Source organism: Hyaena hyaena, unplaced genomic scaffold, assembly GCF_003009895.1.
Source record: "Hyaena hyaena isolate Hyena2069 unplaced genomic scaffold, ASM300989v1 scaffold_201, whole genome shotgun sequence".
Taxonomy (NCBI): Eukaryota; Metazoa; Chordata; class Mammalia; order Carnivora; family Hyaenidae; genus Hyaena; species Hyaena hyaena.
This window is the reverse complement of record NW_024080833.1, coordinates 490,292-512,077: the sequence shown is the minus strand read 5'-3', so window position 1 is coordinate 512,077 and position 21,786 is coordinate 490,292. Positions and strand designations below refer to the sequence as shown.

At 46.6% G+C, this 21,786-nt stretch overlaps 1 protein-coding gene across 5 annotated transcripts in view; it reads right to left on the bottom strand.

Moving 5' to 3' along the window:
- Positions 1-9,915: 9,915 nt before the first annotated feature.
- POU2F1 (POU class 2 homeobox 1) overlaps positions 9,916-21,786 on the bottom strand; it is a 172,771-nt gene continuing 160,900 nt past the window's right edge. For 4 of the 5 annotated variants that reach the window (XM_039241917.1, XM_039241916.1, XM_039241914.1 and 1 more), the window contains 3 exons: positions 14,132-14,483; positions 13,618-13,706; positions 9,916-10,376 (listed from right to left, as the gene is read on the bottom strand). In XM_039241917.1, the coding sequence (XP_039097848.1) occupies positions 10,066-10,376; positions 13,618-13,706; positions 14,132-14,483 (752 nt within the window). In that variant the 3' untranslated portion in view covers positions 9,916-10,065. The remainder of the gene's footprint in view (positions 10,377-13,617; positions 13,707-14,131; positions 14,484-21,786) is intronic. The other variant, XM_039241918.1, reaches the window with a different exon arrangement.

The following is a 21,786-nucleotide window of genomic DNA, read 5'->3' as shown; positions in this document are numbered from 1 at the left end:
CAGTAATCAGCAAATATGCAATCCAAATTGAACCTGGTGGAAGTTTATTACTGAATATTATGTACACTCAGAGCTTTTTCATTTTCTTTTTTATTATGAACACCTAGGCAGTGAAAACTGTTAATACATACATAGACACACCCAAAACATACAAAAATACTATTATTTCAAACTACTAAGAATAGGACAGTTCAGTTATTTTCATGCTATGACTTTAAGAGCATTACACTGAAACAAACAAGAAGTTAAACGACATTTTCTTTTTTTTAATATCCCAGAAATATACCAAAATATACATCTAAGCTTTGGAATTACTGAGGTTACACTAATGCAAGTGCTGGGTAATCGTACTTAATACGCAAGTCTAAGGTTCTGCAGGAAAGAAATCATCTTTGGTATCTGCATCAGGCTAATATTATTAACATTTGGATTTTGCTTTGGGATAGAGCTTGTACGACCCTAGAACCAAATACCCCCCACCCCCAATCAACTGAGATTAAAAAGATCCATGTAAAAAGTTCCTTCATTTGCAACCCCCCCACCCCCACCCCGAGTTAAAAAGTCACAGGCATCTACCTAGCACAAAGGTTGTGAAATACAATGCATAGTTGCAGTGGTGCTGCAGAAAGGAAACCGACTACGTCAGGAGAAAGGAAAAGCTCGATAATCATTCTGCATGTTTTCTCACAAACAGGGTGGCCACTTCCGAGCAGTTCCAGGTCAGGAAAAGAGAAAAGGCTCGGAAGGGCACCTCGGCGTGTACTCACTGTCATGACCCCAGAGGTCCAAGCACCCAGCAGAGCAGCCAGTCCTGCACCAGTGTCTTCAACGTCCCCCCCGCTCTGTGGGTCTGGCGGTCCGAGCCCCCGTGCTAAGGCCCTGTGGTGGCCGTGGCGGCTGTGGGGCAGATCGGCACGGTGATGGCGGCTTTTTAAAATTGTTTTTTGGAAAAATCGGAAATGCCAATGTGTTCCACGGCGCTGGCCAGAGCCAAAACTACTGAGGACGCACCTCTGCAAACCCGAAAACATGGAAAATAGACCCCGGCCCCCCCCCTTCCCATGGATTGGAGCCCCCCCACCCCCACCCTCACTCCTCGAAATGCCAGGACGCCACAGACTGGATTGATGCTGAAGACTTCTCTTTTCTTTGGTTTTTTTGTTTGTTTTGAGTTTATACAATCATTAAGGAATCTTTGGTTTTGGCTGGAAATTTAAAAAAAACAAAACAAAACAAAGAAACCACCCTCCCCTGGCTTATAGCAGCAGTATGAAGACCTGGCAAAGCTTTCTTTCAACACTGGGGGCGGGGATTGAAGGTTGGGAACTACATTCAAAGAAAAGGTGAAAGGGCCGGGGATGCAGCTTCTAAAGAGCCCGTTGGATACAAGATTGTCAAATAATAATAATATTAATAATAATAAAAACTTAAATATTTGGATTTTTTTTTTTTTTTTGGTCATGACAAAGGAAAAAAAGTGAAATGTGTATGCAGCAGTCAGCTTAAAGGAGCCTTTGGTGTCTTTTCCCTTCCACCCAAAGTCCTGAAAATGAGCAGAACCCTGAGGCCGCAGAGGGGAACAGGACGCCCCCACCCCAGCAGGTGGGGGCGGGGAGAGCTGGCCAGGCCCTGAAGACAGGGGTGCGGGGGGTGGGGGGAGAGCCGATGTTAAGAGACCTGCGAAGACCCCTTGCAACGAAAAGAAAACAGAAGATTGCAATTTGCCCTCAGTTTGCAGTAGCTTTTCAGCAGCGACATTCAGAGGCTTGAGGAGGTCCCGCCCTAGGCTAAGGCCCTGTGATGCTAGAGGCCAGAGTTCAACGTCACTTAGAGGAGGGAGGGCGGACTTGGCAACTCTGTAGGGTTGAGAACGTGAAAGCAGGTTACTCAATCACGAGTTAGAAATGAGGTATACGACAGCCCTGGACTTGAGGTGGGCGGAAGGCCCACCCCTGCTCACCCCGCCTTTGCTACCACCATAGAGGAAGGAGGCGGGCCTGCGGTCTAACGCGGGAGGGGGCGCGGGGCACCTCCCCCGGGGACTGAGTGATGCACACACGTGCCCTCGGGCAGAGGCAGGAATAAGTCTGTCTGGCCTCTCCCTCTGTCTGGGGCAGGGGTGGGGGGGAGGCACCCCACTGATGGTAATATGCCTGCAAAGTCTTATGCTCCCCTCCTCCCCGCCCCTGCCCGCCCTCAACATGTGCAGCTGTGAACGCACCCAGGCTGGCATCGGTCCCCTCAGTTCTTAGAAGAGTTATGTGCCTTCTGCAGACCCGCGCAGGGTGAGCACCGCGGATGGGGCGGCCCCACACGCCTACGACCACAGCCTTTCCTGCCCTGGGAGGGTGTTCAGACCCTCAGAGCCCTGGGAGGCCTTGGGGGAGGCGTGGCCTTCCCCACCCTGGGCTCTGTCATTTTTCACCGTTTCATTCGAAGGAGATTCCAATTTTAAAGAAGTGTTTGGACGTCTCATTTTCCGCACAGCACTGTATCCGGCTGTCTGCCTGCAGACTCTGGGATATAATGTTCGAGAATCTCAATGCTGCTGCCAGGTTATGAAAGAAGCTTTAAAAGCTGCTTTTGAAAGGTTGTGGCTGATTTAAAACAAGGATGAACAAGTAAACAGAGAAAACGCGGGAGGACTTTGCAGCAGACCTCAATGTATTTTACGATAAATCACTCTCGGGGTCTGAACTATTTGACAGCGTCCTGGGTCTGAACTAGAAGGTGGTGCCGGGTGACCGAGCCCAGTGCCGAGCAGGCAGACCCAGGGACACAGAAAGAACTAGACACTGGAGGTTCCCTTCCGTGCTCCTGTAGCTTCTGGTTCAAGTGCTCTTCCCTTCAATATCCCCATCGCCTACTTACACACCCATCTAGAGCTGTGCAAAGTCACACGATAGTAATACCACTTTCATATCATGTCAGAACCATCAGACTATGAGTAAAGCTTTCGTGAAGTTCTGCAACCTGATCAATTTTTGACAGAACAGTAAGAGAGTAATAAATGTCTTTTCCCTTTCTCCCTGTCTGTGCCCCATCAATAACACACCGAGACCATGAACTTCTTAGCTCCCTGGACTTGTGTGCAAAGCCACTGTGGGACAGCACAGCTCCCTGGGGGAGGAGGGGAAGTTCTGGTTTTCCATGTGCACCCAGATGACATCTGTGTGTCATCTGAACTCAAACAGGCTGTCCTGGTCCTATTGATAAGTGTCAGATAAAGGGAAATACAGAAAAAACCTCTATCCCCAGCTTTGGCCCCACCCCCACCCCCATATGCCAGCAATTCTAAGAACATCACTGCTACACTGAGCAACTCTATCCGCCTTTACAGAGCCAGCAGAGTGAACCTAAATTAATCTCTTTTCCAAAGCCAGGATAAACCAAGACGTCCTTCCAAAAGTGGGTGGGGGAGGAGAGAAAAGAGGGGAGAGGAAAGGAGAGAGGCGCAGGTGCAGCTTTTCCCAAACCTCAGTCTCTCACTCCTACGGTCTCCGCCTGTTCTGAGAACGTGAGCACGAACAAGGACATGGTGGTGCCTGGTGCCCAAACCAAACCGCACTCACGTGCTGTGAGACGGATGGCTCATGTAAAAAGAACCTTCTGGGAGACAGAGTCTGCATCTGAACGTGGGGAGCCCACACAGTGCGACCCGGAGTCTGGGCAGGAAGGGCGCTCCGATTTTTCCCAAACCAGCATGCCTCACTCCCGTTCCCACCCGGAACCGTACTGTCCTCAGTCCGGCCAACCTACCAATGCCTACCGGTCCCGCCTCGTCGCGCGTGGGAGGCAAGCAGGCTGGCTTTCAACTGCTCGGGTCGGTCTCACCTCTGTTTGCATCTTTGGTCTAGACCGAATTAAGCCTTGGCGTGAGAAAAGGGAGGAGGGCTTTAAAATGCTGACAACACGAACAGAGGGAGACAAAAAGAACGAGTTTTGCTGGGGTTTCCTTAGACGAAGATGCATCGCGCACTTCTCTGTCCAAATTAAATGGTGCATGTCTACTCCGGCCTGTTTCTCGGCCACAGCCCCAGGTGTCTGCACATCCGTCCTTCGCCCGAGCTCTTGCTACACAGAGAGGTAATGAATCCTTAGGAGGGACTGGCGGGGTCTGGGGGCAAGAGCGGCCACAGGAAGGGGCATATACCTGCCTTACGGGGACCTTAGCCGAAAACACAGCCCACGTGTAACCTGCACGCCACCACCACACGCTCCGTGCGGCTCCAACCACGGAGAGGTCAATGGATCCGCAACCCACTGCAGAGATAATCAAGTTTCCTTTGGCAAAGACAGATACGAGGAAAAACGAACACACGTGAGCAACATTTCCCTTCTAACATAATCAATTTCTCCTCTCCCCACCCCCCCCCTATAAATTGTAGCCTATAAACAGGATCCCAAATACATACAGCATCAATCAGGTGTATCAGTCGTAATAAACATCAGTTCAACTAAATGCTACAGCTAGAATTATTTCCACTACTTATAAAGTTTATTTCTTTTTATTTGGTTTTTAGATTAAAACCAGGTCTGCAACGCTAAGCTATGCTGAGGTATTTTATGAAGGTGCCAGAAGCTAGCTGTTACCCACCAGCGTTACCTTCACAGATGAAGGCATCACCGTTCGAAAAGAAAGGAGGAGGAGGAGGAGGGAAAAGGAGCTCCAGGTTACAGAATCAAAGTGAGATTCGCTCAATCGCTGCCATTAGCCAAACAAGGACCTGGGTGCTTCAAGAGTGAGGACAATGAGAAGAAAGCACCAGCTCACAGACCATGTGGAAATCTGGGTGTAAATGGACAAATCTGAGAAACAACACATTCCCTGACCTGCTGATGAAATCCTCTCAAACACCTTACTGGAAATCTCAGGGGTGTCCCATCTAACTTCTTTGGATTAAGAAAAGAATGAGACAGGACAGGATTAGTATCAGCTTTTATCGATAAAAGCAGTTTATGTATTTCTCTATTCCTGTCCAAGCTCACATTTGTACTGTGTGAGCCATGATGCAAACCTGCATAATAGTGGATCTTAGGTATTTTTCTTCCAAGAATGGCAAAGACTTTTTCCTTCTCAAAACTGAAGGTAAATGCTAAGATTTCCCATTTTAAAGTGTCATCTTCAAGATGTTTTAAGACTGAAAATGACTTCGAAATGGCCAGGGCTATGATTAGATGAATAGTACCACACGTTAAATGCGATTTATACACGTATACAAAATGAACTCGTCATGGTTACAATCAAATTAATCCATTAATTCTTGCCCATTTGGAGAACTTTAAATTTCAGGTCTTTAGCCATTTTCTTGGTAGCACTGATGGTCTTTTCATATTTTCAGCTCTCAATAAACATGGTTTGAAGAGTAAACCAACTTTAAACGCATCAATTTTAGAGGCTGACTCAATGGAAAAGTACTGGGCCAAAATCTCATAAGGAATTGTTGAGGCTCTTCTTTAAGTGAAGGTTATCAAGCTGCACACTGCCCTCTGGGGCGGCCCGAGGGGGCCGAGCCCGCCACGCACTGCCCACAGGAGGGCGGCACGGCTTCCCATCGGCCCTGGTACTCGGTGCACACGGGCTTCTCCCGGCTGGCACGTCTCCCTTTTCTTCCTATCCCAATGGGTTTACTTTTTTCTTGGTGAGGATGGAATGGATTGGGAACAACTTTAGACTATGAACTACAAAGAGTTTCTTCGGTAAAAGCCAAGAGGCTCTTCTCTAAGTTTATTATATACACTAATTGCAACGTTTACTATCAGGATTTATAACTTCGAATATCTACAATGATCTTCCATATTTGCAAATGTATCCATCTTTCCCAGAAATTTAAATAGAAAATTTAATGTTAAAGACTGGGCTGACCTTAAAATATTGTGTCAAGAAAATATCTGTGCTTCTGGATAATACAGACAAGATCCCCACCTTCCCAAATACACGAGGCACAACAGGACAAAATAATGTAAAAAAGAGGTATAATTGTGCTTTTTTCCCCCAACAATGAATGAATTGTGTATGTAGAACAAAACAGCATGATAATCTCACACACACAAATCTTTTAATTAACCTTATTTTCCCTTAAAAAAAAAAAAAAAGGATTGTTAATTTCTAATAATGCTACCATGAAGTCCAGATAGGTATGGTCCTGCACAAAATGCAAGCTGGCTATCCCTTTGGCGCCACTGCTGGGCAGCGAGTGAGTAAGCTGGGGCGGTGTTGGTCTTTCTTATCAGACAAATAAAAGGAAGCGCGTATTGTGTCCGGTAACAGAGATGAACATTCTTTTAATTCTACAAAGCTGCCTATATAATTCAGAAACATTTAGACGGATATAGCACTCAACGTATCTCTCACATCAGGAGCAATCACACTGTTCCAATAAGAGGCCCTTTTCTAGTTCTTTCTGCTCTGCCCTTCGGATTCATACAGGGTATAAATAAAGTTCATGACCAAACTGCACTGCTTGTGATAAGCAGGATTCGATTACATTCACCACTCCCTAAGGGAGGGCCCATTACCCTGGGCAAATACAGAGATATAGTATCACTAAAAATGCATTCAGAATTAGTCTTTGGTTTAATACGTATTCACCAAATTCAGGGATGAAATAAAATTTGCATAAACATGGCGGGGGAGGAAGAAGAATGTACAATGAGTTATGATGACCTATCTGGCCCAACCGTTTAGAAATGCAGAAACCCTACCAAACACCTCTTTTTGGTTGAATGGCCCCCTTAATTTCCAGACTTTCCCACAGAAGGTGATTCAAAGTTAAGTCTGAGTACCTCAGCTTAGGAGATTCACTCAATTCAAAGAGCATTTCTTGAGATGATAAACACAAAGTAAAAAAGGGCTAAAGGTTGAGCCACGAAGCAATATGATGAGGAAAATATCTAGGGATGGTGACGGCAGGTGATGTTCAGCTAAATACCTTATCAACAAGCTGGTTTAGTGTTTCGTGTGTACATGTACAAATGTACTTTTCATTTTACAACTAGTCTTTAAATAAGAAAAAAATGAGAAAAAATTTAAAAGTTACCTTTGTCTGAGGACTGATTTCTTTTAAACACAGATTTTTATGCTGGTTTAAGGTTTATCCTCAGAAAGTGACACACACACACACAGACGCACACACACACACATATGCACACACACACGCACACACATGAAAAGGCAGAATCCCCTTATCCCAGGTTGACTAGAGAACACAGACAGGCCGGGGAATCGAAGACCATCGTCCTGACATTTAAAGCTTAGTATCTTTAAACTATTAAAGTCTGTTGGTGAATCTTATTTAGGAGAGGGAGCATCTTTTGAACCACACAGGAAAACCAACAAGCAAGCACAGCCTTTCCTTGCCCTTCCTCTATTTAATCCACCGGGTTTGAGTCTCTTAGGACTGGCTCCACACTTCCTTTGGTAGCAGTCTGGGGAAATTAATGCTATAGCCTCTAATCCCGGACGGCGGGTATCCGCATCTCCCTCCCTGAACCCTTCCTCCTACCTTCCCACTCCCAGGGGAGGGACTCCTTATAATGGGCAGCATCACCGGTAGCCCTAAAACCGTTTGCACAGACTAACGTTAGAGATGACAATGAGGGATCAAAGATGAAAGTGAACTACGTCAGAAGATGAAGAGGAGAAAAATCAGTAACTGACGCTGCCGTTCTATTTACACACCAAACTAAATAAACTAGTTAAAATCAAGTTAATGTCTGCCCAGAGGATATTACAATTAACCAACACAAAAGATTAAAACAAGCAGCAACTTTTATATAAAATAAAGACAAATGAAAAAAGAAATTGTCAGTAGCATCTATCTCCTCAATGTGTCTGAAATGCACGTTATAAACTAGTCCATTAGTACAGCAGCTTGCTAAAAATTGACTTTGGTTCAAGCTTAGTTAAAAAAAACAAACAAACGACAACATAAAAAAAAAACAAAAAACCACACACCACACATAAAGAAGGTGGATGGACATTTGTTAGTTTCCCTGCTTGCAGTTCACTGATTCTGGAGGGGTTTTCGGGAAGGTGAAGGGTGAGAAGAGGAAACTTCGGTTGATAATTAAATTCTCTGGGAGATAAAACAGGAAGACAGAAGCAACCAGAGAGACATGAACAAAGAAGGGACTAAAAATGTTTCTGGCCGTTGAAGATGAAGGCGCCTGTCTCCCACATGGGTGGCCACACACGAAAACACAGTGTCCGTATCGCTGCCTTTCCCGACACCGTGAAGAGACAAACAAAATCCAAGCTCTCTTGGGGACGGACATCAGCAGAGCAATCAGAACGAAAGCAACCTGCCCGCTCTCTCTCAGAATCCCAGCTCGAAAGGGGGCAAAGTGCGGTCCTGGGCCACTGGAGATGGAGGCAAGCAGCCACAGACCCGTGGGGAACGTGATCTTGGAGAAGAAGGGGCGCTCAGATGCGCCGCATCGCAGGGATCCAGTCGTCTGGGAAACGCTTTGCTACAGACACTACAGTAATCGTACGCTGGCACAAAGCGGGGCCGCGTCTCCGGGTCACCCTCGTCCCCCTTCATCTACTCCCGTCAACTCTTCCTTCCGACAGGCTCATTTACAACGTCTAGAAACACCCTGAAAACAACGCCAGAAGCGAATCACCTTCTACAGCCTATAGTGGGACGTGTACCGCCGTTCTGACCGACTGAGCTGGAGCGCCACTGATAAAGGAGACACTTGAGGGGTGTGCAAAGTTCCTGCTCAAAGTCCTTCGAAGCTTCTAAAGCCCCCGTGCCCGGCTAGTAAGTGCATTCTCCAGGCACAGGGTCAAGGAGACTCTTCAGGTTAGAGGAATTTGCACATCGTCCAGCGAAAAGGCAGGCTGCGGCCCCCAGGAAGGGGGCCACGGCAGATGCTTCCCGCCACACCTCTTCGGGGGCACAGACTCGGTGGCCACGGTCTAGCGGAGTCCCTTCGGAACACAACAGAAGGGAGGGAGCTTCCCAATTGCAGTACATCAATTCGCTCTTCGCTAAGTGAATGAAAGGAAGTTCGACTGAAATGCTTCTACACAATGGGAACAAACAACACACACACACCGACAGCAGGAGCATTGCTCAGGAGACAGGGGTCGGGGGAGCCACCAAGTCAGGTGTCTGCAGTAGTCTTTGCTCTTCGGAACCAGATCCTGCCCCGCGACACGCGCGGCCGTACCCACGGCCAGCAGAAGGCGCCCCGCTGCACCGCAGGACCTGGGCCTCAGGGTCATTCACTGATCTGGGGGGAGTGAGAGCTACAGTTCAGCAGGAACCCCTTCCTACACAAAAGTGCTCCGAAGGCACCACCTGATGGGGGAGGGGCGTGTGTGGGGCGGGAGTGTCTGCACACACTGCCATCAGCTTCTGCACCAAGCCTCTTGCATAAGTGGCCAAAGAAAATAATTTTCTAGCACCTCTGTAAGAGTCATCAAGGACATTCCCCGCAGGTAAGAACGCAAGTCTCCCCTTGCCCCCAGCCCCTCCCTCCCCACAGTGTGGGAGCTCACTGAAATAGGATCCAGGAGCAAGAGATAAACATGTCCAAACTATATATATATATAAAAAACAATAACAACAACAATAATAGAGATACAGTAACACAGGCCTGCCTAAATTGTACCAGTTAAGAAAGGAACCCCCAACGCAATTGATACGATTATAAACACCTTGTTATGACTTAATGGCCTGTACAACAGACCCATAAAAATGATTTTTTTTTTAAGAAAAAAAGAAATTTAGACGAACAAGAAATCCCCTTCCTATATCGGAATTGGTAACCCACCTTAACTCGTCATCATGACTGCTGGAAATGAGAAGTAGTCCTTTCACTTATGGTTTTGATTTTTTGTTTCTGTTTTTTTTTTTTTTTTTTTAAATTTTTGGTTAGAAAGTTCTCCAATCCATGAAGCAATCCTGAAAAGACAGTGTTTTATTACAAAATTAGGCAAATGTTGTCCCGTCTCCATCCTGGTTTCTCCTCTCCTCCCGTGCCCCCCCGCTGCTGAAACGCGCAGAGGGAGCCGGTCACGCGGTCCGGCGTCAGCCGGGCTGGCGGCCCCGCTCACTGTGCCTTGGAGGCGGTGGTGGTGGTGGAGGCAGCCCCGCTGGCGGAGGCCACCGTGAAGAGAGAGTTCTGGACGGACTCGGCAGAGGCGGAGGTGGCGTGGAGGCTGGCCGCGGGTCCCGAGTTCCCTGCGGAGGCTGCAGCGGCCGAGACCAAGCTCACGGGGTTGCTGGTGAGCAGAGAGAGGTTCTGAGGGTTCAGGAACAGGGGGGCAGTCACGATGTTGGGGGCGCCTCCTGCATTGGCAAATACCAGGTTCCCGGTCGCATCCAGTGACGTTATTGGAAGCGAGCCGCCAGAGGCAAGAGCTACAGACAAAACCCCCGAAACAGGCAGAAAGGAGAACGTTAAAACCACCCTGGAGAAGCCGGGCAACACGTCACCGCCCCCGCCTGCCTCCGCCCCAGGTGGGAACAGGGCGGCCCTCTGCTTCACACTCCGCCGCCCGTCGCCAGACGAAGTGCAGTCACACCGCTGGAAGCGCCGCGGCGGCTGCACTCCCACCTGCCTACCGAGCGCGAGCCGGGCCCGTGGGAGGGAGAGGCAAGAATGACCGCGTGAGAGCTCCGCGGCGGACTCGGACCCTCAACCTCATTCCGTCTTCCTGGAAGGAGTTACGGAAGCTGGTGGTTTTGTTTCTAACGAAGACTGCTGATTTTAAGCTACTTCCGTTCAAAAGACAACCTAGCTGCAGCGACTGGGGCACTAAAACAATGCGCTTTTATCAAACGAACTGGCATTACTGATACATCTGGGCATTTCGGTATGAGGGACAAGAGGGAACCCACCTTTCAAAATGGCTTTAGTTTTAAAATAATTACACGTTGCTAAGCGCAGTGTAAGGTGTAGTTAATTTTTCACCTGCTGAGGCACCACATTTGATTCCCAGGACTCAGACAAAGGAGAATGAGGAGGGCGGCAAAGATGTAGGGACACGGGCGGCCTTCGGGGGTAACCTAAGGTTGGGACTTGCTTTGATGCTCTTCCATTACAGCACCCGAATTACTCTTCCACAGAAAGCAGTAACGAACTTTACTTGTAAATAATTGGCACTCTCATTTAATATCTTTTTCTGTTACCTGCAACCCTTCCCACGTCCTCCCTCCCCTACAACTACATTTTCACCTGCAGATTTGAGGGGCTCCCTAATGGCATTATTTGGTGGCTATCTGGGGCACCCGGCTGGCTTACTTGGAAAAGCATATGACTTCTGATGTTGGGGTTTTGAGTTCGAGTCCCACTTTGGGGGTAGACATTACTTAAATATTTTAAAAATTGTGGGGGGCACCCGGGGGGGGGGGTCAGTGGGTTGAGCATCCAACTCTTGATTCTGGCTCAGGTCATGATCCCAGGGTCATATGATGGAGCCCCAAAGTCAGACTCTGAGCTGGGTACAGAAGGTTCTGTGCTTAAGATTCTCTCTCTCTCTCTCTCCCCCCCCTTCCTCCCTCTCCCCTGCTCATGTTCTCTCTCTCTCAAATAAAAAATAAGAAAAAGTAAAATTCCAATAAATCTAGATTTAAAAATTCTGGTTGACTGAGTACACAACAAGAGCTAGAGGGACCAGAAGGAAGTGTGACATGGACATGACTATACACGGAGCACCGGTCAGTGAGACGTGGTGTGGCTTGAAGTTTTCTGAGATTCTAGGATCAGGGTCACAGAATAGTTCTAGATCTCCCCAGAGAGAACTTGTTCTCTATTCAGCGGTGCCCTGGGGAAGGCACCTCCCTTTGTAGCATCACTACAGCCCAGAGGTACACACTCATTTAAGAGAAAAAACGATTTATCACAAATCTTATGCCGAAAAGAAATCCTTGCATACCAAAAGGTTTACAGCTTGAACCACCAATTTTACATATGATACGGTCAATGAGAAAGTCAATATAATGTAAGGTAATCAATCTAATGATATATCAGAAGAAATCATTCTATATAAAGTATGTAGAAATATATAATGTATCGAGAAGAAATATGTATTCGGTCATCTGAGTGACCAAATCTCTATTTCTCAGATATATGTGGTCTCCATCCACAGTCTGAAAACACTTCAGAGCCAGAAAGATGAAATGGGTCTTGGTATCAGTGAAGGTAACTTTTGGGTCCCACCCGAGGGCACGGACTAGTTGCCCATAGGACCAACCGTGTGATCTGAGGGCTAGAACTTTCAGTCCCACCCCAACCTCACGTGATGAGAAGGGAACATGGAGCTTGAATCAGCCAAGGGCCAATGACTTAGTCAATCATAACTGGCCATGAAGCCTCCATAGAAACCCAGGAGGACAGCTTTTGGGTCTCTTCTGGAGCGCTTCCATTTTGGAGAACCAGAATACTTCTACGTGCCACTGGGCCAGGCCCCAGACGGAGGACAGAAACTCATCCTATGTATCGCTTTATCTGGCTGCTGATTCGTATACTTTATCATATCCTTTAATACACTGGTAAATGTGTTTCCCCGAGTTCTGTGAGCCGCTCTGGCAAAGGGACAGAATCAATCTGAGGAGGAGGTGGCGGGAGCCGCCCATCTGTGTCTGGTCAGAAGCACAGGTAATGAGAGGCTGGGCTTCCACCCGGTGTCTGAAGGGGAGGCAGGGGCAGTTCCGTGGGACTGAACCCCTGCCCTGTGGAACCGGCTGCTATCCTCGGTGGAGCGTGTTAGACACGGTGAAGTTAACCCCTCAGCTACCCTGCTGGTGCCAAGAACTGCCTCGTGCGGGAGCCGGGCCAGGAAACCTAGAAGCACAAGTCCTGTCTTAGTTCTGTCCGGAACTCATACCGTCTGTGAGACACTAACCTTAACTGAGGTTGGGTAGGAGCTTATTTTTGGCTCCGAGAACTCTCATTTAAGTAAGAACCGTTCAAATTTTAAGACACACACACACACACACACACACACACACACTGATAAATACAGTGATGTCTCAGATTGTTTTTCCAGAATCACATACACAGCAGCTTCATATGTAAAGCTCAGAAGCTCAATAAGGCAAACCCTTTGCTGTATGGAACGAGTGCACTTAGACCCATCTTAGACTGGATAGCATGCGAAGGCCAAGAGACCCTCCTGGGCTTGGAAAAGAGACAGTCCGAGAAAAACACGTTCTAGACTGCAGAAGGCAGGGCCTGACCATTACAAGCCCTCTCCAAGTCCAGATGACGTGCTGCCTCTCGTTCGCAGGTGTGGGGCTGGGGACTTTCTCTTGGTCGTGTCTGCCTGGGGTTGGGTCTTGCCACTTAGATACATTTATCGGGGGAAACTCTGCCTCCGAGGCTATTCACACAAGAAGATAAATGCCAGCGTAACTTCCTGTTTGTTGTTTGTTTTTTACAACACTCCACACTAAGCATATTCCCTGTTCTTACAAACTAGCACCTATACTTCCTGTAGAAGGTTTTCTTACAAGGACGTTTTCCTGGTCCTCAAGTCAGTCAGCATTACCAAGTCAGCCATTCGCCCCATCACCTTTACCTCGAGCAAAGCAAACGTCTCTCATTAAAAACAAAAACGAAGACAAAACACCAAGAGCCAAGTCGGGGCGACATACTGACCTTGGATGGTTGCCAGTGTGCTGTTGCTCATGAGCGCCGGGCTGAGAGCACCGCCCAGGGTCCCTGCGTTGAGGCTGAGTAAGGCACCGCTGCAAGCGCACAAGAGCAGTCGCGGTTACATACACGCGGGCGCGGCTGCCGGGACCCACACCCAAGGGGACGCCCCGGACGCGGGTTACTGCCGAGCGGAAGGGCCCAAGACCCGCAGTCGTGCCGCCTCTTCTTTGAGTCCCCTCGTTTTCCCCCCAAACACCACACTGGAAAGTGGCCCTTACTGCTGGGGAAGCCACAGGACAGGCCCCAGCCTCGTCCGGGCCTGCCGCCGGGCAGCGGTGCCGAGGGGTCCCGCGGGGCGGTCCCGGCCCGCAAGGGGCAGGCGGCTCGAGCGCCCGGTTTCCAGGTCCTCATCCGGGACAGGAACGACCGGCAGGACGCGGCCGCCCGGCCCCTGCGTGGGCCGGCCCCCACGAGCGACCCCGGGGCGCGGGGGAGGGACGGGGAGCCGGCTCCTTACCCAGCCGCGAACTGCGAGGGCGCCATGAGGCCCGGGCCCAGGCCCGCGGCGGCGGCCATGGCGGCGAGGCTGGCGTTGGCGGGCAGGGGCGCGGCGCCCTGGAGCGCGGCGGCCGCCGCCGTCTGCATCCCGGCCGCCGTCACCATCACCTGGCTGGCGCCGAGGGCCGAGGACAGGGTGGACGTGGTCTGCGTGGCGCTGGTGTCGCCGGCGCTGGACGCGTCGGAGGTGGCGGCCGAGGCGGACGGGGAGGGGCTCAGCGCGGGGGACGCGGCGGCGGCGGCGGCGGCGGCGGCGGGCGGCGCGGTGGAGATCACGGTGGCCGGGGCGCTGGAGGCGCTGTCCGTGGTGCCTGCAGGGGGCGCAGAGCACAGGCCGTGGGGAGGGAGGTCCGGGGGCGCGGCCGGCGCCCTGGGCGCCGCTACCCTAACTGGGTCCTGTGCGGCGTTTCTACGGAAACGAACCACACAACACCCGTGAACCCCACTTAAGGCAAGAGCCGTGCGGCCGCCAGGAAAGCAGCAGAAGACACAGCTTTCCGTGTCCCACATCGCACTCAGAAAACCATCACAGCAGCTCCGACTATGGAATATGGGTCTGGGGAAGAAACCTAGAGCGAAAAAGCTACTTGTATAGAGTCGTTCTATAGAAAAATCAAAGAGAGCCAGAAAAACTAAAAGTTCCATATTCTTCTAGGTGTCCGTAGTAACATGCGGAAATACTATGAAAGTAACAGATGCTTTCTTTGCACTGAAAAACCCAAGGAGTTGTTCTGTAACGAAAGCCAGCTCTCCAGAAGCCTACTGGGGAAAATAATTTCTTATTCACAGAAACAGTAACACACGAGGATATCGTGAATCTCGTAAAAGCATGAAAAATGAAGCTCTAGGAAACTGCTATTTGAGAGACCTTAAAAAATCAAGATGCCAAATTCCTTTCAGTTATAAGGAGAACAACAAACATTTGTGTACAGAGGACTGACATTACAAACATCATCACTGAAAACAAAAACACGCTCGCTGGAATTACTTAATGTTCGACATCAATGGTGTCCAACAGAAACAAAATAAATCTGTAATTCAAAACTTTCTATGGGTCCTATCAGAAATATCAAGAAGAAATAGGTTAAATTATTTTCAATATTGTATTCTACTTAACCCAATACATCCACAAATATTATCATTTTAACATGAAACCAGTATCAAAAAAGTATTTTTGTTTCATACCAAGTGTTTGAACACGGTGTGTGCTTTATACTTCCAGCTCATCTCAATTTGAACTAGCTACGCTTGTCTGTGTTTAAAGGCCACAGGCAGCTAGGGCCTGCCATACTGGGTAGCACACATCTGAAACGTCAAAAAGTTAGGCTTGTTGAATCACAAGGCGAGTGTGACAAACAGAATGTTAAGTCTCTCTGCCTACAGTAGAAATGACTCGTAAGGCAGTCACAGGATAGAAAACCTTCCGCAGAGCAGAAGATGCCGGCTGTCCCCGGCGGGCTGTAATTCTGATGCTATTTAGAGATGCAATAGGACAGTTATCAGTAATGCCGCAAACCACAAACGCGGGCTGCCTCCACCGGCTGGGACTTCATATACTGAAACTTACTGTGTTCTAGTAGCTAACCAACCATATATATGTATGAAGCAGGACCTAAGTGGTATTTTCTCAGGATAGAGAACTCAAAAAGCGTCTAAATTTCCCGTATAATACTTCCATGAGGTATAAAAGACTTGCTACATTATAGAGTAACTAGACCAATCAAAATAAGTATTTCAAACCACGAACAAAGATCTTATGTAAAAGGTAACTTTTTTGGTGATAAAATAGACCATTAAGCTGAAGAAGACTCTTAAAAAGTTCAGTTTTGTCCTTCTAAAAGGCTATTTTCAAGCCTTCAAGAAGAATCTGGCTGATACTAAGAACACCTAGAATTCAACTCTCTTCTCATTTGAACTCCGAGGCAATGTTTCTTTCACACACCATGCAGCTGGGAGGAAACGAGACCTCTCTATTTCAGTACTGACCCCATTCTCCCCACCCCCATACTGCTGCACAAATGTGTTATGTGGCCTTGGTGAATCCAGTATCTGTCTTATTGCTAATCAAACAGGGAGCATTTACTCCTCTTTCTGCCCTTCTCAAAAATATTTATCACTCTCCCTTTACGGCTGCCATCGCTAAATACGCCTACGCCTACGTGGATATTATTAACCATGGTTCCATTATTTTTGCAGTTCTAAGTCTATCTGGTCACTCTATCCCTGAGCCTCTGACGCAGTGCTGGGCCCCATGCTGGGCAGAGGCACACTATGCCACCTGTGAGACCTGCCCCTCAGCCTCTCTGGAAAGGTGAACGTCCTTTCTCCTTTCTCTTCTACTGCTAAGAAATTTCAATGTACTTTCAATCTTGTCTTGCCCAACGTCTCCCCTTATCTACCCTGATTTTATCTATGGGCACTACTTCCCTTTCAAAGTTCTGAAGTTGAAGCTGTCCATTTCCAGAGGACCCCTTATCTCGAGGTCAAGGGCTTAAAATAGGCTTTTAACTCTCCACTGCCACTTTCAGACAGACCATTCAGTGTCACTCTCCTAAAATCCCCTATGTATACAAAGAAAGCCCTAGTCAATCTCAGCAGTGAAGTCAACCTGGGCTGCAGAGCCTGCTTGGGATTCTCTCTCTCCCCTCTCTGCCCCTACCCTGCTTGCTCTCTCCTGCAAAATGAAGAAATAAACTTAAAAAAAAAAAAAAAAAAAAAAAGAAACCAAAAACCAAAACCAAAACACCTTTATAAAGACACTGCCACAGTGTTTTCCAGAGTGGCTGCATGATTTTACATTCCCACCAGCAGTGGGTGAGGTTTCCAGTTTCTCCACATCCTTGCCAGCACTTGGGTATTTTTGGCTTTTCTGATATCCATTGAATGAGTACGAAACAGTCTCTATGGTTTTCATATGCATTTCTCTGATAAGTAAGAACGCTGAGCATCTTTTCATGTGTTTGTTAGTCATTTCTATATGTTCTTTGGCATAATGTATATTAAAATCTTTCGCCCTTTTGGGGCGCCTAGGGGGCTCAGTTGGTTAAGCGTCTCACTTCGGCTCAGGTCATGATCTCAGTTTTTGAGTTGGAGCCCCACGTCAGGCTCTGTGCTGACAGCTTGGAGCCTGGAGGCTGCTTCCGGTTCTGTGTCTCCCTCTCTCTCTCTCTGACCCTCCCCCACTTGTGCTCTGACTCTGTCTCTCAAAAATAAATGAATGTAAAAAAAAAAAAAAAATTAGGGGCGCCTGGGTGGCTTAGTCGGTTAAGCGTCCGACTTTCGCTTGGGTCTCGATCTCGCGGTTCATGGGTTCGAGCCCCGCGTCGGGCTCTGTGCTGACTGCCAGCTCGGAGCCTGGAGCCTGTTTCAGTCTGTGACTCCCTCTCTCTCTGACCCTCCCCTGCTCACGCTGTCTCTCTCTCTCTCCTAGAAATAAATAAAAAAAATAAAAAAAAAAAAAATTAAAAATCTTTTGCCCTTTTACAAAATGAAATTGTTTATATTTTTAATACTTAGTTGTGAGAGTTATTTATATGCTCTAGATGCTCCTTTATCAGATACAGGGTTTGCAAATGTTTTCTCCAAGTCTGTGGCTTGACTTTTCATTTTCTGAAAATGTCTCTCAAAATATGAAAAATTCTGCTTTTGATAAATTCCAATTCATTATTTTCTTTTCTTCTATGAATTGTGCTTTTGGTGCTGTATCTACAAACGTACACCAAGGTCATAAAGATTTTCTCCTGTTTTCTAAAAGTTTTATTTCTTACATTTAGGCCTTTGAGCCCCTCTACTTAATTTCTGTGGTGTTGGGAAGGATCTAAATTCATTTCCATGAATATGGATATCCAATTGTCTCAGAATCATTTGGTGAAGAATATCCTTTTGCTACTGAATTGCTTTGGTCCTTTGCAAAAGTCAACAGAGCATAAATTTAAAGGTGTGTTTCCGGACCCTCAATTCTGTTCCATTAATCTAGAGTTTGCCCTCATGCTAGCAGCATACAGGCTTTATTCCGTAGCTTTGCAGTAAGCTCTGAAATCAGGATATTTATATCCCCCAACTTCACTCTTTTTCAAATTTGTTTCGGCTATTCTGGGTCCCTTCCATATATATTTTAGAGAATGAGTTTATCAATTACTGCAAAGAAATTTTTTTGCTGGAATTCTGATTACAATTACATTGGATCTACAGATCAATTCCAAGAATACTGTCATCTTTTTTTTTTTTTGAATACTGTCAAATTTTTAAAAGTTATTTCTTTAGACAGAATGCGCGTGTGTGGAGGGGAGGGGGGCAGAGAGAGAGAGTAAGAGAGACGATCCCAAGCAAGCTCCGCACTGTCAGCACAGAGCCTGATATGGGCCCTTGAACTCACAAACTGCAAGATCATGACCTGAGCCGAAGCCAAGAGTCAGACGCCTAACCGACTGAGCCCTCCAGGCGCCACTAGAGAACACTGTCATCTTAAAAATACTGAGTCTTGAGGCACCGACGTGGCTCAATCGATTTATTGATTTTGGCTCAGCTCATGATCGCACAGTTCATGAGATTGAGCCCCGTGTTGTGATTTTCTCTCCCTCTCTCTTGCTCATGTTCTCTTTCAAAAATAACAAAAAAAAAAAAAAAAACACCACAAACAAAAAAACAACACACACACACACAAACAAAAACAAAACAAAACTGAATCTTTCAAACCATGGACCTGGAGCCCCTCCATTCATTTAGACTTGGTTTAATTTCTCCCAGCAAACTGCAGTTTTCACTGTATAAGACTTGCACTTCTTTTGTTAGATTTATTCCTAAGTATTTTATTCTTCTTGTGCTATTGTGAATAAAATTATCTTTGTAATATCATTTTTGTTCTGTTCATTGATAGTATATGCAAATGCAACTGATTTTTGTAGACTGATCTTGGATCCTGCAACAACACTGAACTCATTTATTAGTCCTGGTAGTTTTTTGGTGTGTGGAGTCCTCGGGATTTTTACATATACAGAATAATGCAAATAAAGACAGTTTAACCTCATTCCTTTCAAACTGGATGTTTTTAACTTTTCCCCGTTTTCAGCGGCTAGGACCCCCAGTATCATGTTAAATGGAAGTCAGCAAGAGCTTGCTTTGTTCTCGATCTCAGGGGGGAAAGCATTCGGTCTTTCACCATTAAGTATGTATGCTGTTAGCTATAGGTTTTTAATGTTCTTTATCAGGTGAGGAAGTTCCTTTCTATTCCAGGTTTTTATCATGAACTGGTGTTGGATTCTGTCAAATGCCTTTTTTGTACCTACAGAGATGACTGTGTGGTTTTGGGCTTCTCTCCTGACGCTATGCGGTGTTACATTACTTCACGTTCAGTTACTATTAAACCAACTGTACATTCCCAGGCTAAGTCCCCCTTGGGGGTGATGTACGACCTTTTCTGTATGTTACTGGATTTGATTTGCCAAAGTTTGCTGAGTGTCTTTGTGCATATTTTCATAAGGAATGATAGGTTTATATATATTTTTTTGTGGTCTCTTTGTCCAGCCTTAGTATCAAGGTAACACTGGCTTTATACAGTGAGTTGCCTTTCCTCTTTTCTGGAAGAGATGGCTGAAGATTAACTTTATTTCTTCTTTCAGTATCTGACAGAACTGGCTGCTGGAGCCATCTGGGCCTAGTCTTTTCTTATGGGGAAGGCTTTTATTAATGATTCGTTTACATTGCTTGCTTTAAATCTATTTAAGTTTTCTCCCTTTTTTGAGTCACTTTTGACAATTTGTGTCTAAGAATTTGTCCATTTCATCTCAATTGCCTTACTTTTGGGGGACATAAAGTTGTTCATAACATTCTAGGAGGCCACATAATATGGCCGAAGCCATACGCCTAAGCACATACACAAAAGGACTGGAAATAAGTCCATGTAAGACCCTGTATGTGACGCTCACGACAGCAGTATTCAAGATGGCCTCCAACTGAAAGCAACTCAAATGTCCATCAAGTGAGAGGTGATACACAAGACAGTTCTATATCACAGCCACAAAAAGCAATGGAGTCCCGATACATTCTACAACATGGATGAACCGTGGAGAAGGTTACACTAAATGGAAGAAGCCAGACCCAGAAGGCATATATCATGAGATTCTATGTGTATGAAATGTCCCAAACAGGCACATCCACAGAGACAGAGAAGAGCTGCCAGGAGTAGGGTCAGGGGTCAATGAGGACGGGCTGCTGACGCGTCTGGGGCTGCATACGGTTCATTATGAAATAGTGTTCTGAAGAAAAATTGGGACAGAGTGTGTTAGGTTAAAATTATTAAAGGCTGTTCTGAATTTCTGCAAGGCTTTGAGACACATGAGAACACAATCTTTGTGGAGTTGCACGGTCACGATCACTCTTATATCTAGTCTAGAAAAGTTCACCAGGGAGCTTCGATGTGCCAAGCACTATACTAAGTACGGGAAAATGAAAATGACTGTGTGGATCAGGTAAGATTTCTCTTAGAAGATGGTAGACTGAGGATATGGTTTTCTCCCTCTTCGTTCCTAAAATCCTATTTCAAATGATGGCAAAGAAAAGGGAGTAAGAAGTCCGGGGAAAGGAATCAGAAAACCTGAGATATTTTGACAGATCTGCTGGAACGAGAAAGAGGTTGGAATTAGGCAGCAGGGTAACCAGTTAAGAGTCTGGAAGGGCACAGGAGAAGACTGTGACAGAGACAAGAATTATCCATCACAACAGAGCCCTAAGATTCCAAGCTCACCTGTCAGAGAAAGAGAATTACAACAGAAGGGAATGGCATTATTCTGAAGAGAAATTTCTGTGTAGTCCTGACTTTTGAAACCAATGACTGATGATACGCAATTATCTCATATACTTAAAAAAAATCCACAAGGATGAGGGAAGAATACTTTTACTGAAAACAAGCAAAACAAACTGAACTTCAAGTGAATAATATAACTACACTGAAGAGGATATAAAAAGTCCTAAGCTAAACAACTTCTGAACACAGTGTTTGGACGATATACCTTCAGGTTAAAGACAAGAACTCCAAACAGACACAGAACTCACATTAGCAGCCTTTTCTGTTCAGAAACATGGATTAGCAATTTTGAAACTGCACTGTTTTCACTGCAGGTTTGAGCAATTAGCGATATTGTTAATAACCGGTGCCGGTTTCTCAGTCACTGATAAGGGAGTTAGCATTAGGGAAAAGGCAAGGAAGGCAACTAATAAATGTAGAAGAAATCACAGAATTCTTTGAGAGTCATGAGAGACCCATGCAAAAATCATCAATGGACACTAGTGGACAAAGATTTGACAAAAACCAGGATTATCTGTACAGTCTCAAACTCCTCATTTACCAGCTGTGAGGAATAAAATAACAACTCTGCCATGGAAAATCCTGACCTATACTACCTTAATCAAATTATCAAAGTTAATATTGCCAGTAGTGGGGTCAATCAACAACATGTGTGCTCCTTTCAGGCACAAAGGGGAACTGGGTATCACTGCTGTGGTATTCTTGCCCAAAGTGCACAATCTGAATCTAATCACGAGGAAACGACAGACAAAACATCTATAAAGTAAACAGCTACACTCCTCAAGAAAAAAATCAATGTCCTAAAATGCTAA